Below are 17,619 nucleotides of genomic sequence, written 5' to 3'. Positions count from 1 at the left end.
TGATATTACACAGTTGCCCATCATCTCACTCTCAGCAGCTGACTCTTCAGCCACCCAAGACCACCCTTTATTTCTGAGACCAGCATGTCCACATACAGTACTCCAAGACACAGGACCACCCATCATAAATAATCACTCGACTTTAGTGGCTGACTTTGTCACCTACTCAGCCATCAATGAAGTGGAAGTGCGGGAACAGGGGTGAGCAGAGATGTCTGCTCTTACGGTTCCTCTGCAGTTTTTAACTTCTTTCATATATTGAAGATGCAGATAAATTTGGGGTGATGCTGGAGGAGATGTTCCTATCGTTCTGTATGCGACATCGCAGATCTACAATCTATTATAGATTTAGAGGAACATGTAACTAGGAAAATGCCGTCCAATCTGCAGGCAGCATGTTATAGAGCAGGGGGAGCTGAGCAGATTGATATATAGTGTACTGAAAAAAGACTCAGTATAACCTGCGTGATCATAATTTAATACATTTCTGTTTCTGTCATTTTTGGTCCAGTGGGTGGTCTTATGAATGAGTAACACCTATCTATGTATGCACTCTTACTGTACACAAAGAAAGCTGTCAATCACTGATAGGACCGTCCACGAGACCAAAAGTCCCAGAAAGAGCAAATTATTATGAAAACACAGGTTTTACTGAATCTTCTTTTTCAGTATTCTATACAGCAATCTGCTCAGCTCCCCCTGCTCTATAACATGGTGCTGCAGATTGGACGGCTTTTTCATGTTGACTGTTCCTCTTTAAAGGATCTGATTAGTTTAATTGTAGCATCTAGTCCTAACAGCTGCAGGAATTAACTCCAAAATATCTGTGTTGTAAAAATATCCCAAAAAGTGTTTTGTTTGCACAGTAATGGCACAGAGCAGTGTTTGGTGGAGACCGTGACGTTATAATCTGCCATTACTGATCTGCAGGTCTGTGAATCGCTCTCCCTGGTAACAAGTGACGACTGTTAGACTCTGTTTTCATTGGTTCTAGAATTGGAAGGTAGAATCCTGTAGATCTGAAGAAGAACATGTAATTTAGTAATATACAATATTCTACTATACAGTGAGAGGATCGTCCAGAAGTAGAGACCGCTCTGTGGAAATATGGGGGCTCTCGGTATTCCTGAGACATTTGTATCCCTGCTCTTCTGCTCACTGCTGACACTGGACTTCACACTGTGTACAGGATCACCAGGTGAGTGCTTTATCCACAGATCTATAATATATACACAATTAACTTCTATGGCAGCTTCCATCAGTATATGGAAACTTTCCAACCAGACATTGAAAATATTGTGGTAGAACCTGAAGGAGACACTTACTCAAGGATTAATGGGGTGTACTGAGTTTTGTTATAAAGAGTTGAATATTTTCCTTGTATCTGAGACCGGTATCCCACATAGCAGGGGTGGGCAATTCATTTTCCCGAAGTGCCACATAAGAGACCGTGACTGTTGTGGAAGCCAAACCAATAGGCTGAAACTAACGCTGCTCAACATTAATATATTAATTATAATTTGTTATTTATATTATCACTTCAAATTGAGCAGAATTGAGTATGCTGACATCCCTCTATATAAAATATGAGTCTGTACACAGCCCCTACATACAGTATGATACCCCACATAGCCACTCTATATACAATTAAAATAGCAGCCTATATACAGTATGAGACCCCACATAACCCCCTATAGACAGTATGATCCCCCATAGCCTCCTATAAAGTATGAGCTCCATATAGCATCTCTATATACAATATAAGCCCTCACATAGTCTCCTATACACAGTGTGAACCCCACATAGCCTCCATATGTACAGTGTGAGCCCACACATAGCCTCTTATGTTTAGTATAAGCCCACACATAGCCTCCTATATTCAGTATGAGCCCCACATAGCTCTCTATATACAGTATTAGGAAGAAAGGTTTTGAACGCACTAGGGCAAATCATCAGGATCCGCTGCTGGCAGCTCCTGTGTAATCATCGTCCAGATATGCCTAATGGCAGACAAGTCTGGAGACGCTTAGAGTATGATAGCACAAAAAAAACACAAGCTTTTGTACAGCTATGATATGGGGAAAATAAAAATGTATATAGGTCTTGGAGAATGTAAGTCTTCCTTGGACCACAAGTCCTGTATATATATGAGGAACATGTTTGTCATGTTCCCCTGTGTCGATGTGGGGTCTCTGCTGGTCCCATATTTTGTTATAACCAGTCTCTATTGTGTTCCTGGCTTGTATTCTGGTCTGGCTCTATTCCTAGTATATCTCATTCTGTATGATGTGGTTGTTACTGCTCAGACTCTTTATTTCTCCTATCATGAACACTTGCTACTGCGTACTTGACATGATAAGTCATTTATTTATGTTTGTTTGTTTTTTACCAACAAACAACACTCCTACATCCCTGCGAGGACTCGGCATTGTAATATTTTTAATGTTTTTTTCTTTTTAAGTAATGTTGAACAAAACAAGTTTACTTTAGTATAATTCCTGCATTCTTTGTATTTTGTTTGATCTTGTTTACAAAATCCATATTCCTGGAGCAGAACAGCTTAATTTATATAATGCACAAAACTCCTAGAACTGGAGCGAGTTGCCAGATGTGTCAATGCCTAGACGGGACAGCGGTCACAAATTATACAATCCTTGTTACTTCCGCTCTCTATGCTGTAGTGCATTTTGGAGTTTAAATACAAGTCGAAAGAACGTCTTATGTTTATAGAATCATAGAATCACAGAATCCTAGAATGTCAGAGTTGGAAGGGACCTCCAGGGTCCTCATGTCCATCCCCCTGCTCAATGCAGGATTCACTAAACCATCTCAGACAGATGTCTGTCCAGCTTCTGTTTGAAGACTTCCATTGAAGGAGAACTCACCAGCTCTCGTGGCAGCCTGTTCCACTCATTGATCACCCTCAGGCCGGCGTCACACACAGCGTATGAAAATACGGTCCGTATATTACGGCCATAATACGCTGAAAAGTCCCGAAAATAGTGGTCCGTAGCTCCTCCGTAGGCAGGGTGTGTCACCGTTTTTTGCGCATGGCATCCTCCGTATGTAATCCGTATGTCATCCGTACTGCGTGTTTTTATCGCAGGCTTGCAAAACCGACATACGGCTATACAAGGGATCCATGTGTAAAAAAAAAATAAAAAACCCATATATACTGTTATATATATATATATATATATATATATATATATATATCAGTAGACACATATATGTATATATGTTAATATTTCATCCAGCGCGATATAGCAGAAAGCCGGTAATTCAATTACAGGCTTTTGCTTTCTCCTTCCTAAAACCCTACATGATATGAGACATGGTTAGTGGTTACATACAGTAAACCATCTCATATCCCCATTTTTTGCATATTCCACACTACTAATGTTAGTAGTGTGTATATGCAAAATTTGGCCGTTCTAGCTAGTAAATTAAGGGGTTAAATGGCAGAAAATATTGGCGTGGGCTCCCGCACAATTTTCTCCGCCAGAGTGGTAAAGTAAGTGACTGAGGGCAGATATTAATAGCCTGGAGAGGGTCCACGGTTATTGGCCCCCCCCCCCTGGCTAAAAACACCTGCCCCCAGCCACCCCAGAAAAGGCACATCTGGAAGATGCGCCTATTCTGGCACTTGGCCACTCTCTTCCCATTCCCGTGTAGCGGTGGGATATGGGGTAATGAAGGGTTAATGCCACCTTGCTATTGTAAGGTGACATTAAGCCAAATTAATAATGGAGAGGCGTCAATTATGACACCTATCCATTATTAATCCAATACTAGTAAAGGGTTAAAAAAAAACACAACATTATTAAAAATTAATTTAATGAAAAAAACACAAAGGTTGTTGTATTAATTTATTCTACTCTCAATCCACTCACTGAAGACCCTCGATCTGTAAATAAAAAAAAAACAAGAATATACATACCCTCCGAGGATCTGTAAGGTCCAACGATGTAAATCCATCTGAAGGGGTTAAAATATTTTGCAGGCAGGAGTTCTGCTAATGCAGCGCTACTCCTGCATGCAAAACCCCAGAGAATGTAGGTAAAGTAGGTCATTGACCTATATTTACCTTCATTTGCGGTGAGGCGCCCTCTGCTGGCTGTTCCTAGATCGTGGGAACTTTCCTAGAAAGCTCCCAGGCTCGAGTTCATATGAGGACAACCAGCAGAGGGCGCCCTCTTATGATCTCGAGCCAGCGATCTCCAACAGAGAAGCAGGGACCGCCAGGAGGGTGAGTATCGCCTATATTCACCTGTCCTGCGTTCCACCACTGAGCGCCGCCATCTTCCCGGTCTTCGGCCTGTGACCTTCAGTTCAGAGGGCGCGATGACGTGCTTAATGCGCGCCGGCGCCGCCCTCTGACTGAACAGTCACAGCCAGGAGACCGGGAAGATGGCGGCGCTCAGCGGTGGAACGCAGGACAGGTGAATATAGTAAGTGCTGGGGGGCCTGAGCTGGCGGCGATACCGGCACCTGACCCCCACAGCACGCCGGTGTCCCCGCCTGCTCAGGCCCCCAGATGGGTGCAGCACATGACAGGATGGGGACGCAGGATAGGTGCAGCACATGACAGGATGGGGACGCAGGATGGGTGCAGCACATACCAGGATGGGGACGCAGGATGGGTGCAGCACATGACAGGATGGGGACGCAGGATGGGTGCAGCACATACCAGGATGGGGACGCAGGATTGGTGCAGCACATGACAGGATGGGGACGCAGGATGGGTGCAGCACATACCAGGATGGGGACGCAGGATGGGTGCAGCACATGACAGGATGGGGGCGCAGGATGGGTGCAGCACATGACAGGATGGAGACGCAGGATGGGGACGCAGGATGGGTGCAGCACATGACAGGATGGGGGCGCAGGATGGGTGCAGCACATGACAGGATGGAGACGCAGGATGGGTGCAGCACATGACAGGATGGGGACGCAGGATGGGTGCAGCACATGACAGGATGGGGACGCAGGATGGGGACGCAGGATGGGTGCAGCACATACCAGGATGGGGACGCAGGATGGGTGCAGCACATGACAGGATGGGGACGCAGGATGGGTGCAGCACATGACAGGATGGGGAGGCAGGATGGGTGCAGCACATGACAGGATGGGGACGCAGGATGGGGACGCAGGATGGGTGCAGCACATACCAGGATGGGGACGCAGGATGGGTGCAGCACATGATAGGATGGGGGCGCAGGATGGATGCAGCACATGACAGGATGGGGAGGCAGGATGGGTGCAGCACATGACAGGATGGGGACGCAGGATGGGTGCAGCACATACCAGGATGGGGACGCAGGATTGGTGCAGCACATGACAGGATGGGGACGCAGGATGGGTGCAGCACATACCAGGATGGGGACGCAGGATGGGTGTAGCACATGACAGGATGGGGGCGCAGGATGGGTGCAGCACATGACAGGATGGAGACGCAGGATGGGGACGCAGGATGGGTGCAGCACATGACAGGATGGGGGCGCAGGATGGGTGCAGCACATGACAGGATGGAGACGCAGGATGGGGACGCAGGATGGGTGCAGCACATGACAGGATGGGGACGCAGGATGGGTGCAGCACATACCAGGATGGGGACGCAGGATGGGTGCAGCACATGACAGGATGGGGACGCAGGATGGGGATGCAGGATGGGTGCAGCACATGACAGGATGGGGGCGCAGGATGGGTGCAGCACATGACAGGATGGGGACGCAGGATGGGTGCAGCACATGACAGGATGGGGACGCAGGATGGGTGCAGCACATGACAGGATGGGGACGCAGGATGGGGACGCAGGATGGGTGCAGCACATACCAGGATGGGGACGCAGGATGGGTGCAGCACATGATAGGATGGGGGCGCAGGATGGATGCAGCACATGACAGGATGGGGAGGCAGGATGGGTGCAGCACATGACAGGATGGGGACGCAGGATGGGTGCAGCACATGACAGGATGGGGACACAGGATGGGGACGCAGGATGGGTGCAGCACATACCAGGATGGGGACGCAGGATGGGTGCAGCACATGACAGGATGGGGGCGCAGGATGGGTGCAGCACATGACAGGATGGGGACGCAGGATGGGTGCAGCACATGACAGGATGGGGACGCAGGATGGGTGCAGCACATGACAGGATGGGGACGCAGGATGGGTGCAGCACATGACAGGATGGGGACGCAGGATGGGTGCAGCACATGACAGGATGGGGACGCAGGATGGGTGCAGCACATGACAGGATGGGGACGCAGGATGGGTGCAGCACATGACAGGATGGGGACGCAGGATGGGGACGCAGGATGGGTGCAGCACATGACAGGATGGGAACGCAGGATGGAGCAGCACATGACAGGATGGGGACGCAGGATGGGTGCAGCACATGACAGGATGGGGACGCTGGATGGAGCAGCACATACCAGGATCTAGACCATATACCAATATAAATGCTCGCCACCCGGGCGTAGAACGGGTTCAATAGCTAGTCTATAATATAACGGTTGGAGCATCACTCTGTCCAAAGCCTTTATAGACTGCGCAAGCGTGACGCACCGCGCCTGCGTAGTCTGGACCAGAGTGAGGCAGCTGAACTTACTTATCCCCCCCAATATACCGGCCATGGGGGCTCCACACACCCGTGTATCCCCCATAATATAGCGGCCATAGGGGCTCCGTGCTCTGCAGCTCCAGTCAGGGTAGATGTAGAGCCCAGGGGAGCTCCAGGACCTTCAGCATGTGACCAGTGACGTGAGTGGGCGGAGTCAGCTCTCGCTGTGCTGGCTGCAGGGGTGCTGTATCCATTAGAGCCAGCGCCACACTCAGGTAGTAAGTACAGCCACACTCAGCCGCACTCACACAGTACAGCCACACACGCCCGCACTCACATCGTACAGCCACACTCAGCCGCACTCACACAGTACAGCCACACTCAGCTGCACTCACCCAGTACATCCGCACTCACACAGTACAGCCACACACACAATTAAGCCACAGTCACGCAGTACAGCCACACTCACCCGCACTCACGCAGTACAGCCACACTTAGCCACACTCACACAGTACAGCCACACTCACCCTCACTCACGCAGTACAGCCACACTTAGCCACACTCACTCAGTACAGCCACACTCACACAGTACAGCCACACGCAGTACAGCCACACTCACCCGCACTCACACAGTACAGCCACACTCACAGTACAGCCACACGCAGTAGAGCCACACTAAGCCACACTCGCACAGTAGAGCCACACTCACACAGTACAACCACACACACAGTACAGCCACACTCACGCAGTACAGCCTTACTCACCCGCACTCACGCAGTACAGCCACACTTAGCCACACTCACACAGTACAGCCACACTCACACAGTACAGCCGCACGCAGTACAGCCACACTCAGCCGTACTCACACAGTACAGCCACACTCACGCAGTACAGCCACACTCAGCCGCACTCACACAGTACAGCCACACTCGCACAGTAGAGCCACACTCGCACAGTAGAGCCACACTCAGCCACACTCGCACAGTAGAGACACTCAGCCACACTCACAGTACAGCCACACTCACACAGTACAGCCACACGCAGTACAGCCACACTCAGCCACACTCACACAGTAGAGCCACACTCGCACAGTAGAGACACCTTCAGCCAAACTCGCACAGTAGAGCCACACTCACACAGTACAGCCACATGCAGTGCAGCCACACTCAGCCGCACCCACACAGTACAGCCACACTCACAGTACAGCCACACACAGTACAGCCACACTCAGCCACACTCACACAGTAGAGCCACACTCGCACAGTAGAGCCACACTCACACAGTACAGCCACACACACAGTACAGCCACACTCACGCAGTACAGCCACACTCACCCGCACTCACGCAGTACAGCCACACTCACACAGTACAGCCACACACAGTACAGCCACACTCACGCAGTACAGCCACACTTAGCCACACTCACACAGTACAGCCACACACACAATACAGCCACACTCACACAGTACAGCCACACTCACACAGTACAGCCACACGCAGTACAGCCACACTCACCCGCACTCACACAGTACAGCCACACTCACAGTACAGCCACACGCAGTACAGCCACACTCAGCCACACTCACACAGTAGAGCCACACTCGCACAGTAGAGCCACACTCAGCCACACTCGCACAGTAGAGCCACACTCACACAGTACAGCCACACGCAGTGCAGCCACACTCAGCCGCACTCACACAGTAAAGCCTGTTATGATTCGGTGACCTTGGAGCAGCATGAAAACTTTCACTGGAGTAGGTGGTCACTATACTGACCGCAAATCCTGATCTTAACATCGCAACTAGAAGTAGCCGTGGAATGTACCTAACAATCCTAGACACCTCGTCACAGCCGGAGGACTAAATACCCCTAAAGATGGAAATAGGAATACTATCTTGCCTCAGAGAAAAACCCCAAAGGATAGACAGCCCCCCACAAATATTGGCGGTGAGTCGGAGAGGAAAAAACATACACAGGCAGAAAAACAGGATTTAGCACAGGAGGCCACTCTAGCTAAAATAGGACAGGATAGGACAGAGTTCTGTGCGGTCAGTATTAAAACCCTTCAAAAATATCCACAGCAGAATATACAAAAACGTCCTCAATCTAACTAAAGACGTAGGAGCGGGGGGCGTGGCCTAGCGAGTAATGTGAGCGGATGTGCGACGGATCTCTCTCCCCGCACCGCTCTTAACCCCTTTCTGACATCGGACGTACTATCCCGTCAAGGTGGGGTGGGCCTCTATGACCATGGACGGGATAGTACGTCCAGCGCGATCGGCGGCGCTCATGGGGGGAGCGCCGCCGATCGCGGCCGGGTGTCAGCTGCCTATCGCAGCTGACTTCCGGCACTATGTGCCAGGAGCGGTCACGGACTGCCCCCGGCACATTAACCCCCGGCACACCGTGATCAAAGATGATCGCGATGTGCCGGCGGTGCAGGGAAGCATCGCGCAGGGAGGGGGCTCCCTGCGGGCTTCCCTGAGCCCCCCGCAGCAACGCGATGTGATCGTGTTGCTGCGAGGGTCTTACCTCCCTCCCTGCCTGTTCCAGACCCGGATCCAAGATGGCCGCGGATCCGGGTCCTGCAGGGAGGGAGGTGGCTTCACAGAGCCTGCTCAGAGCAGGCACTGTGAAGCAGCCTGCACTGCTCTCAGATCGGTGATCTGACAGAGTGCTGTGCAAACTGTCAGATCACCGATCTGTGATGTTCCCCCCTGGGACAAAGTAACAAAGTAAAAAAAAAAATTTTCAAATGTGTAAAAAAAAATAAAAAATATTCCAAAATAATGAAAAAAAAAATATTATTCCCATAAATACATTTCTTTATCTAAATAAAAAAAACAAAACAATAAAAGTACATATATTTAGAATCGCCGCGTCCGTAACGGCCCGACCTATAAAACTGGTCCACTAGTTAACCCCTTCAGTAAACACCGTAAGAAAAAAAAAAAAAACGAGGCAAAAAACAACGCTTTATTATCATACCGCCGAACAAAAAGTGGAATAACACGCGATCAAAAAGACAGATATAAATAACCATGGTACCGCTGAAAACGTCATCTTGTCCCACAAAAAACGAGCCACCATACAGCATCATCAGCAAAAAAATAAAAAAGTTATAGTCCTGAGAATAAAGCGATGCAAAAATAATTATTTTTTCTATAAAATAGTTTTTATCATATAAAAGCGCCAAAACATAAAAAAATGATATAAATGAGGTGTCGCTGGAATCGTACTGACCCGAAGAATAAAACTGCTTTATCAATTTTACCAAACGCGGAACGGTATAAACGCCTCCCCCAAAAGAAATTCATGAATAGCTGGTTTTTGGTCATTCTGCCTCACAAATATCGGAATAAAAAGCGATCAAAAAATGTCATGTGCCCGAAAATGTTACCAATAAAAACGTCAACTCGTCCCGCAAAAAACAAGACCTGACATGACTCTGTGGACCAAAATATGGAAAAATTATAGCTCTCAAAATGTGGTAATGCAAAAAATATTTTTTGCAATAAAAAGCGTCTTTCAGTGTGTGACGGCTGCCAATCATAAAAATCCGCTAAATAACCTGCTATAAAAGTAAATCAAACCCCCCTTCATCAACCCCTTAGTTAGGGAAAAATAAAAAAAATGTATTTATTTCCATTTTCCCGTTAGGGCTAGGGCTAGGGTTAGGGCTAGGGTTAGGGCTAGGGTTAGGGCTAGGGTTAGGGTTAGGGCTAGGGTTAGGGCTAGGGTTAGGGCTACAGTTTGGGTTGGGGCTAAAGTTAGGGTTCGGGTTGGGGCTAAAGTTACAGTTAGGGTTTAGATTACATTTACAGTTGGGAATAGGGTTGGGATTAGGGTTAGGGGTGTGTCAGGGTTAGAGGTGTGGTTAGGGTTACTGTTGGGATTAGGGTTAGGGTTGTGTTTGGATTAGGGTTTCTGTTATAATTGTGGGGTTTCCACTGTTTAGGCACATCAGGGGCTCTCCAAACGTGACATGGCGTCCGATCTCAATTCCAGCCAATTCTGCGTTGAAAAAGTAAAACAGTGCTTCTTCCCTTCCGAGCTCTCCCGTGTGCCCAAACAGGGGTTTACCCCAAGATATGGGGTATCAGCGTACTCAGGACAAATAGGACAACAACTTTTGGGGTCCAATTTCTCCTGTTACCCTTGGGAAAATACAAAACTGGGGGCTAAAAAATAATTTTTGTGGGGAAAAAAAAGATGTTTTATTTTCACGGCTCTGCGTTATAAACTGTAGTGAAACACTTGGGGGTTCAAAGTTCTCACAACACATCTAGATTAGTTCCCTGGGGGGTCTAGTTTCCAATATGCTGTCACTTGTGGGGGGTTTCTACTGTTTGGGTACATTAGGAGTTCTGCAAACGCAATGTGACGCCTGCAGACCATTCCATCTAAGTCTGCATTCCAAATGGCGCTCCTTCCCTTCCGAGCTCTGCCATGCGCTCAAACGGTGGTTCCCCCCAACATACGGCGTATCAGCGTACTCAGGACAAATTGGACAACAACTTTTGGGGTCGAATTTCTCCTCATACCTTCGGGAAAATACAAAACTGGGGGCTAAAAAATAATTTTGGGGGGAAAGATTTTTTTTTTTAATTTTCACGGCTCTGCGTTACAAACTGTAGTGAAACACTTGGGGGTTCAAAGCTATCACAACACATCTAGATGAGTTCCTTAGGGGGTCTAGTTTCCAAAATGGTGTCACTTGTGGGAGGTTTCTACTGTTTAGGTACATTAGGGGTTCTGCAAACGCAATGTGACACCTGCAGACCATTCCATCTAAGTCCTCATTCCAAATGGAGCTCCTTCCCTTCTGAGCCCTCCCATGCGCCCAAACAGTGGTTCCCCCCCACATATGGGGTATCAACGCACTCAGGACAAATTGGACAACAAATTGTGGGGTCCAATTTCTCCTGTTACCCTCGGGAAAATACAAAACTGGGGGCTAAAAAATAATTTTTGTGGGAAAAAATTTTTGTTTTATTTTTACGGCTCTGCATTATAAACTTCTGTGAAGCACTTGGTGGGTCAAAGTGCTCACCACACCTCTAGATAAGTTCCTTAGGGGGTCTACTTTCCAAAATGGTGTCACTTGTGGGGGGTTTCAATGTTTAGGCACATCAGTGGCTCTTCAAACGCAACATGGCGTCCCATCTCAATTCCTGTCAATTTTGCATTGAAAAGTCAAACGGCGCTCCTTCCCTTCCGAGCTCTCGCATCTGCCCAAACAGTGGTTTACCCCCACATATGGGCTATCAGCGTACTCAGGACAAATTGTACAACAACTTTTGGGGTCCAATTTCTTCTCTTACCCTTGGGAAAATAAAAAATTGGGGGCGAAAAGATAATTTTTGTGAAAAAATATGATTTTTTATTTTTACGGTTCTACATTATAAACTTCTGTGAAGCACTTGGTGGGTCAAAGTGCTCACCACACCTCTAGATAAGTTCCTTAGGGGGTCTACTTTCCAAAATGGTGTCACTTGTGGGGGGTTTCAATGTTTAGGCACATCAGGGGCTCTCCAAACGCAATATGGTGTCCCATCTCGATTCCAGTCAATTTTGCATTGAAAAGTCAAATGGCGCTCCTTCGCTTCCGAGCTCTGCCATGCGCCCAAACAGTGGTTTACCCCCACATGTGGGGTATTGGCGTACTCAGGACAAATTGTACAACAATGCTTGGGACCATTTTCTCCTGTTACCCTTGGTAAAATAAAACAAATTGGAGCTGAATTAAATTTTTTGTGAAAAAAAGTTAAATGTTCATTTTTATTTAAACATTCAAAAGGAGGGGGGTGCCCTGCTGCTGGATCCAGAGGGGCTTGGTGAGGAGGAAGCCCCGCAGAGGCAGAAGAGAGGAGGGGAAGATAATCCCAGTGAGGTGGAGGCGCAACGTTCCCCAGGGAGGGTGCAGGGAGTGCACAGTGCTGATAATGTGACACCGGCTGCTGCTAGCCCAGTACAGACTAATGATTCTGATGATGTGCAGCAACCAAGTATGGGGGAACCAACACTGCAGGACATTTTCTCTGTTGTTATACACTGCAAATCTGCCTTGGCCGCGCTGAATCTAAGGGTGGATGATTTAACAGTTGAAATGAACTCCCTTAACTCTGCTATGCGTAAGGTGGAGAAAAGAGTGGAGGTGGTGGAGGAGCGTGTGGGCAGTGTGGAGGATCAGACAAACGAACTGTTAAAAAGAGAAAAGAAATACATTCAACGAATTGCAGAATTAGAATTTAAAACAGACGATTTGGAAAATCGATCTCGGAGAAACAACTTAAGAATAATTGGGGTGCCGGAGAAGGTGGAGGGAAACAACCCTACTAAATATATTGAGGCATGGCTTAAAAACTTGGTGGGAGGCGCAGACCTTACCAACCACTTTTCGGTGGAAAGGGCTCATAGAGTCCCCACTTGTCCACTGCCGCCTGGTTCCGCCCCTAGAGCTATACTGGCAAAAATTTTGGACTACCGGGATCGGGAATCCCTACTGAGGAAGGCTAGGATCAGTGATGGCCTGAGTATAAACGGAAATCGGATCTCCATTTATCCGGATTATTCGGCATCAGTGCAGAAACTCAGAATGAAGTTTGGTGAAGTCAGCGACGGCTCCGAGAACTGGACCTAAAATACTCAATGCTCTACCCAGCTAAGCTCAGGGTGGTGGCGCTGGATCGTGTTCAATTTTTCCAAAGTCCGGAGGAGACGATGCAATGGCTGGACACTAACGCCAAGAAAATTGGCACTGATCGGAACCGATGAGACTGATACTGAAGATCTATAATTCTACTGGTTCTACCTCTTTTTGGGTTTTTTTTTAATGTGATTCGTGTATTTAGACAAAATGCACCCAAAGGTTACAGTATTGTGTTCGGCGGCGCAATGAATAGTTTATATTGGTCGCGGTGGGAGGGGGAGAGATGGACGGCAAAGGACATAGTTCTAGGGTATATCAAGTGCTCTCAGTTCTCATATAGAGAAAGAAAGTTTGGTTTGTCTGAGTTACTTTGAGTTTCAGATGGGGGAGGTTGGAATGGTTGGGGTGGGGGGAGGAGGGCATTGGTGGAGACCTGGGGGAGACGGTTCCCATTTTTTATCTTGCTTTAAGGAAATGGGAGGGAATGTTAATATTATAAGTTGGAATGTTAGGGGGCTAGCGGATGCTACCAAGCGTGCGGCAATATTTCAGTACCTACTGAAACAGAGGCCCTCGGTGATATGCCTGCAAGAAACCCATTTAGTGGAGGAAAAAGTTGATATGTTACAGAAGAGATGGGTGCGCAAGGCGTATCACTCAACGTTCTCTAATTATGCAAGGGGGGGTGTCGGTTTTGATCCATACAAGTACTCCATTTGAGGAAGTTGAGGTAAAAACTGATAAAGACGGTCAATATGTTTTTTTAGTGTGTAAGATCTTTAATCGTTTGATTTGCATCATATCACTATATATACCCCCGCCATATTCTGGTAAGAAAATTCAGGAGATTTTGGAGTCTATGAGAGGATGGGTTGGGGTTCCCCTTCTGGTGGTGGGAGATGTGAATAATATAGCCGACGACCATTGGGACAAGAGTAATCACGCTCCGCTACGCAGGGACGGTAATGGCACTCCTTTTGGAAACTATCTTAGAGAAATAGGTTGGATTGACTTATGGCGGGCTCGCAATGTTAATACATATTCTTACTCCTGTTACTCGACCACGTATGGTTCTTTGTCTCGAATTGATGTCGCCTTGGGTAATGACGGGATGAACGAATTGTTAAGCGGGGTGGAATATAGTCCCAGGATTCTATCAGATCATAGCCCAGTTCAGGTCTCTTTAAAGTTATCAGAACAGGTTGGGTCGCGGAGGATGGGCTGGAAGGTTCACCCCTCCTGGCTACAACTCTTGGACATGGAAAGAGTGGGGGCTGAGATAGAGGAGTTTTTTAAGATTAATGAAGGTAGTGCAGAATGCCATGTAGTATGGGACACTATGAAGGCGTATTTAAGGGGCATTCTGTTTCGGGACATTTCAAGACACAAGACAAGGACTAGAGTACAGGATCAAGCTGTCCTGGAGGAACTGAAGGCAGCTGAGGCGGCATTGGGGGCCCATTGCACTAGGGAGTCTCAGAACCGTATGAGGATGGCTCAGAAGGAGGTCAACCAACTATATTTGAGAAAGGCGGAGAGATTGCGGGCTTTTCAAAGAGCATCTTTCTATTCAGAGGGGGAAAAGGTGGGGCATTTACTTTCGGTAGTGGCGTCCGCACAGAGTGCTTCCTCGCATGTCTACTCCATTAAGACGGAGGATGGAACATTGGTTACTCGGGGGGAACAAATTCTGGAAGTGTTTAGAAAATTCTATGATAAATTATATACTTCTAGTGTGGGGAGGGGGTCCGAGGATATGACGGGTTACTTGGAGGGGATTGATCTGCCTAGGTTGAGTAGAGAGGAATGTGAGGTGTTGGAGGAGCCGATTGGGGAGGAAGAATTGGGGGCTGCGTTGGCGGGTGTTGCTAGGAGTAAGGCTCCGGGGGCGGATGGTATTCCAGCTGAGGTTTATAAGGTACTGAAAGAAACTTTGCTGGCCAAACTGGCGGGGGTGTATAATAGCTCATTGGAAAGAGGGGAGCTACCTTTGTCAATGAGAGAGGCTATTGTGGTAGTTATCCCTAAAGCCGACAAGGACCCACAGCTACCAGAATCCTATAGACCAATCTCACTTCTGACGGCCGACATAAAGATCTTGGCAAAAGCTTTGGCAAATAGGTTGTTCAGGGTGATTGGCAGACTAGTTCACCCGGATCAGTCAGGCTTTATGCCCAATAAGTCAACGGCACTCAATCTGAGAAGGTTGTTTTTAAATCTGCAAATCCCTTCTGACAATGTCAGCAAACGGGTTGTGGTGTCCTTGGACGCCCATAAGGCTTTCGATTGCGTGGAGTGGAGCTATCTGTGGTCAGTGCTGGAACGAATGGGGTTTGGACCCAAATTTATTTCATGGGTGCGGCTGTTGTACTCTTCTCCAGTGGCCAAAATTAGACTGAATGACGCTCTCTCCGAGACCTTTTCTTTGTCTAGGGGAACTAGACAGGGCTGCCCTCTGTCCCCGCTACTCTTTGCCTTGGCGGTGGAACCCCTTGCTGCAAAGATCAGAGGGTCCCGGGAGGTGAGGGGTTTTATGTACGGGGACTCAGAAGAAAAAGGAGCGTTATACACTGATGATAGTCTGCTTTTCTTGGAAGATTCTGAAGGGACCCTGGTTAGGGCGGAGGCCATTATTGAGGAATTCGGGAGTTATTCAGGCCTAAGGATCAATTGGGACAAATCCAATATGATGTTGATAGATGGGGATTATGGAATTGGTGGAGTGGGGGACTCTTTCACAAGGTTGAGGCTAGTTGATAAATTTAAATACCTGGGGATCCAGATTGCTCTCCCTTTGACTAGTTTTGAGGAGCTGAATTTGGTACCACTTTTGCGTAAAATACGTACTAAAGTTCAGGCATGGAAAAAGTTACATTTATCGGTAATCGGCAGGATAAACCTTATAAAGATCATTGTGATGCCGCAGCTTCTTTATGTGCTGCACAACTCCCCTATATGGATATCGCAGAATAGATTTCGGAGGATTAGATCCTTGTTTGGCGAGGTGATTTGGGGTGGAAAGAGCCCAGATTTAAACAGGAAACTCTACAAAGGCCAAAGACGGAGGGAGGGGTGGCACTACCTAATCCGTGGTTGTATTTTTTGGCATCACAGTGTCAGCATTTTAAGGGATGGGGTGACGAGTCGGGTGGGGCGCGGACACCCTGTAGCCTGAGATCATTGATTGGGATGAAGGTATTGAGTGAGGGCCTGGAGGGGGGGCATTTCCGTGAGAAAGGTTCTAAATTTTGTACTATTAGGCTTATTCACAAGGTTTGGGACAAAGTTAAAGGAATTAGGGGAGTGGGGGCACTTACCAGATTCTCACCCATTTGGAATAACTGTTTCCTACAAGAGTTTAGACAGATGGCGGGATTTCATATTTGGAGGGAGGCAGGCATCTCTCGGATGGGCCAAATTTTACATCAGGGCAGAATTAGTAACTTTGAGGCATTGCAGGAGGAGTTTTTACTGCCAGACTCTGAGATGTATCAGTATCGCCGCCTTTCTCATGCGTACCGGGCACAGTGTAGGAGAGGGCCTGTGGAGATCCAGGTGGATCTTATGCTGGATTTCATCCTTGTAGGGGGAGGCACGAAGGGGGTGATCTCGGGAATATATGAATTCCTTCTATTCTCGTTTTTGGAGGAGCACCCTATTAGAGCCAGGGCGAAATGGGAGGCTAACCTTGGGGCGATTGATAATGACCATTGGGAATCAATACTAGATTATGTGCCCAAGATATCAATGAGCGAGCCTTGGAGGTTGTCACAATTATTTGTTATTCATAGGGCTTATAGAACTCCGGACATGTTATTCAAAGCCGGGTTGAGACCTGATTCAGAATGCCCTAGATGCTCGCAGTCTGAGGTGGGTATCCTCCATATGTTGTGGCAGTGCCCCAGGTTGTCCTCCTTCTGGGTGGTGGTGCTGAATAAAGTGGGATTGGCATATAATTGCTCTGTGCCGCGGGATCCTTTGGTATGTGTTTTGGGCTACGTAGAGGAGATTATAACTGATAAGTTGTACAAAATGGTTATTGCTAGACTGTTCTTTATTGCGCGAAAGTTGATCGCCAAGTTCTGGATTAGGGAAGAGCCACCAACAAGAAGAGACTTTATGATGCAAGTGGATCATATTATTACTTTGGAGAGGAGTATCTACTCTAAGAGAAACAAGATGGACCTCTTTGACAGGTTGTGGAATCCGTGGCTTGAGTCAATGTGATTTAAATGACTTTGTTTCTGTTTTTGGGCCTTTTGCCCCCTTGGGAGTATTATTGACAAGTCATCTTCCTTTTCTTGTACATCTATGTATGATGTAGTAAAGTGGGGCGGTTCTTGACAGGTCTCTGAAGGGTGGGGGGAAAGGGGGTGGGAGTTTGGTTTGGGATTAAATAAGT

The 17,619-nt window shown here is 47.8% G+C and overlaps 1 protein-coding gene across 1 annotated transcript in view; it reads left to right on the top strand.

Annotated features, from left to right (window-relative positions):
• The first annotated feature begins 579 nt into the window (after nt 1-579).
• The window catches only part of LOC138661533 (H-2 class II histocompatibility antigen, E-S beta chain-like), a 194,729-nt gene continuing 177,689 nt past the window's right edge, over nt 580-17,619 (top strand). Inside the window, exon 1 of the mRNA XM_069746317.1 lies at nt 580-1,198. Coding sequence (XP_069602418.1) covers nt 1,108-1,198 — 91 coding nt within the window. The 5' untranslated portion in view covers nt 580-1,107. The remainder of the gene's footprint in view (nt 1,199-17,619) is intronic.

This window comes from Ranitomeya imitator, chromosome 2, assembly GCF_032444005.1.
Source record: "Ranitomeya imitator isolate aRanImi1 chromosome 2, aRanImi1.pri, whole genome shotgun sequence".
Taxonomy (NCBI): domain Eukaryota; kingdom Metazoa; phylum Chordata; class Amphibia; order Anura; family Dendrobatidae; genus Ranitomeya; species Ranitomeya imitator.
This window is presented reverse-complemented; position numbering and strand designations above follow the sequence as displayed.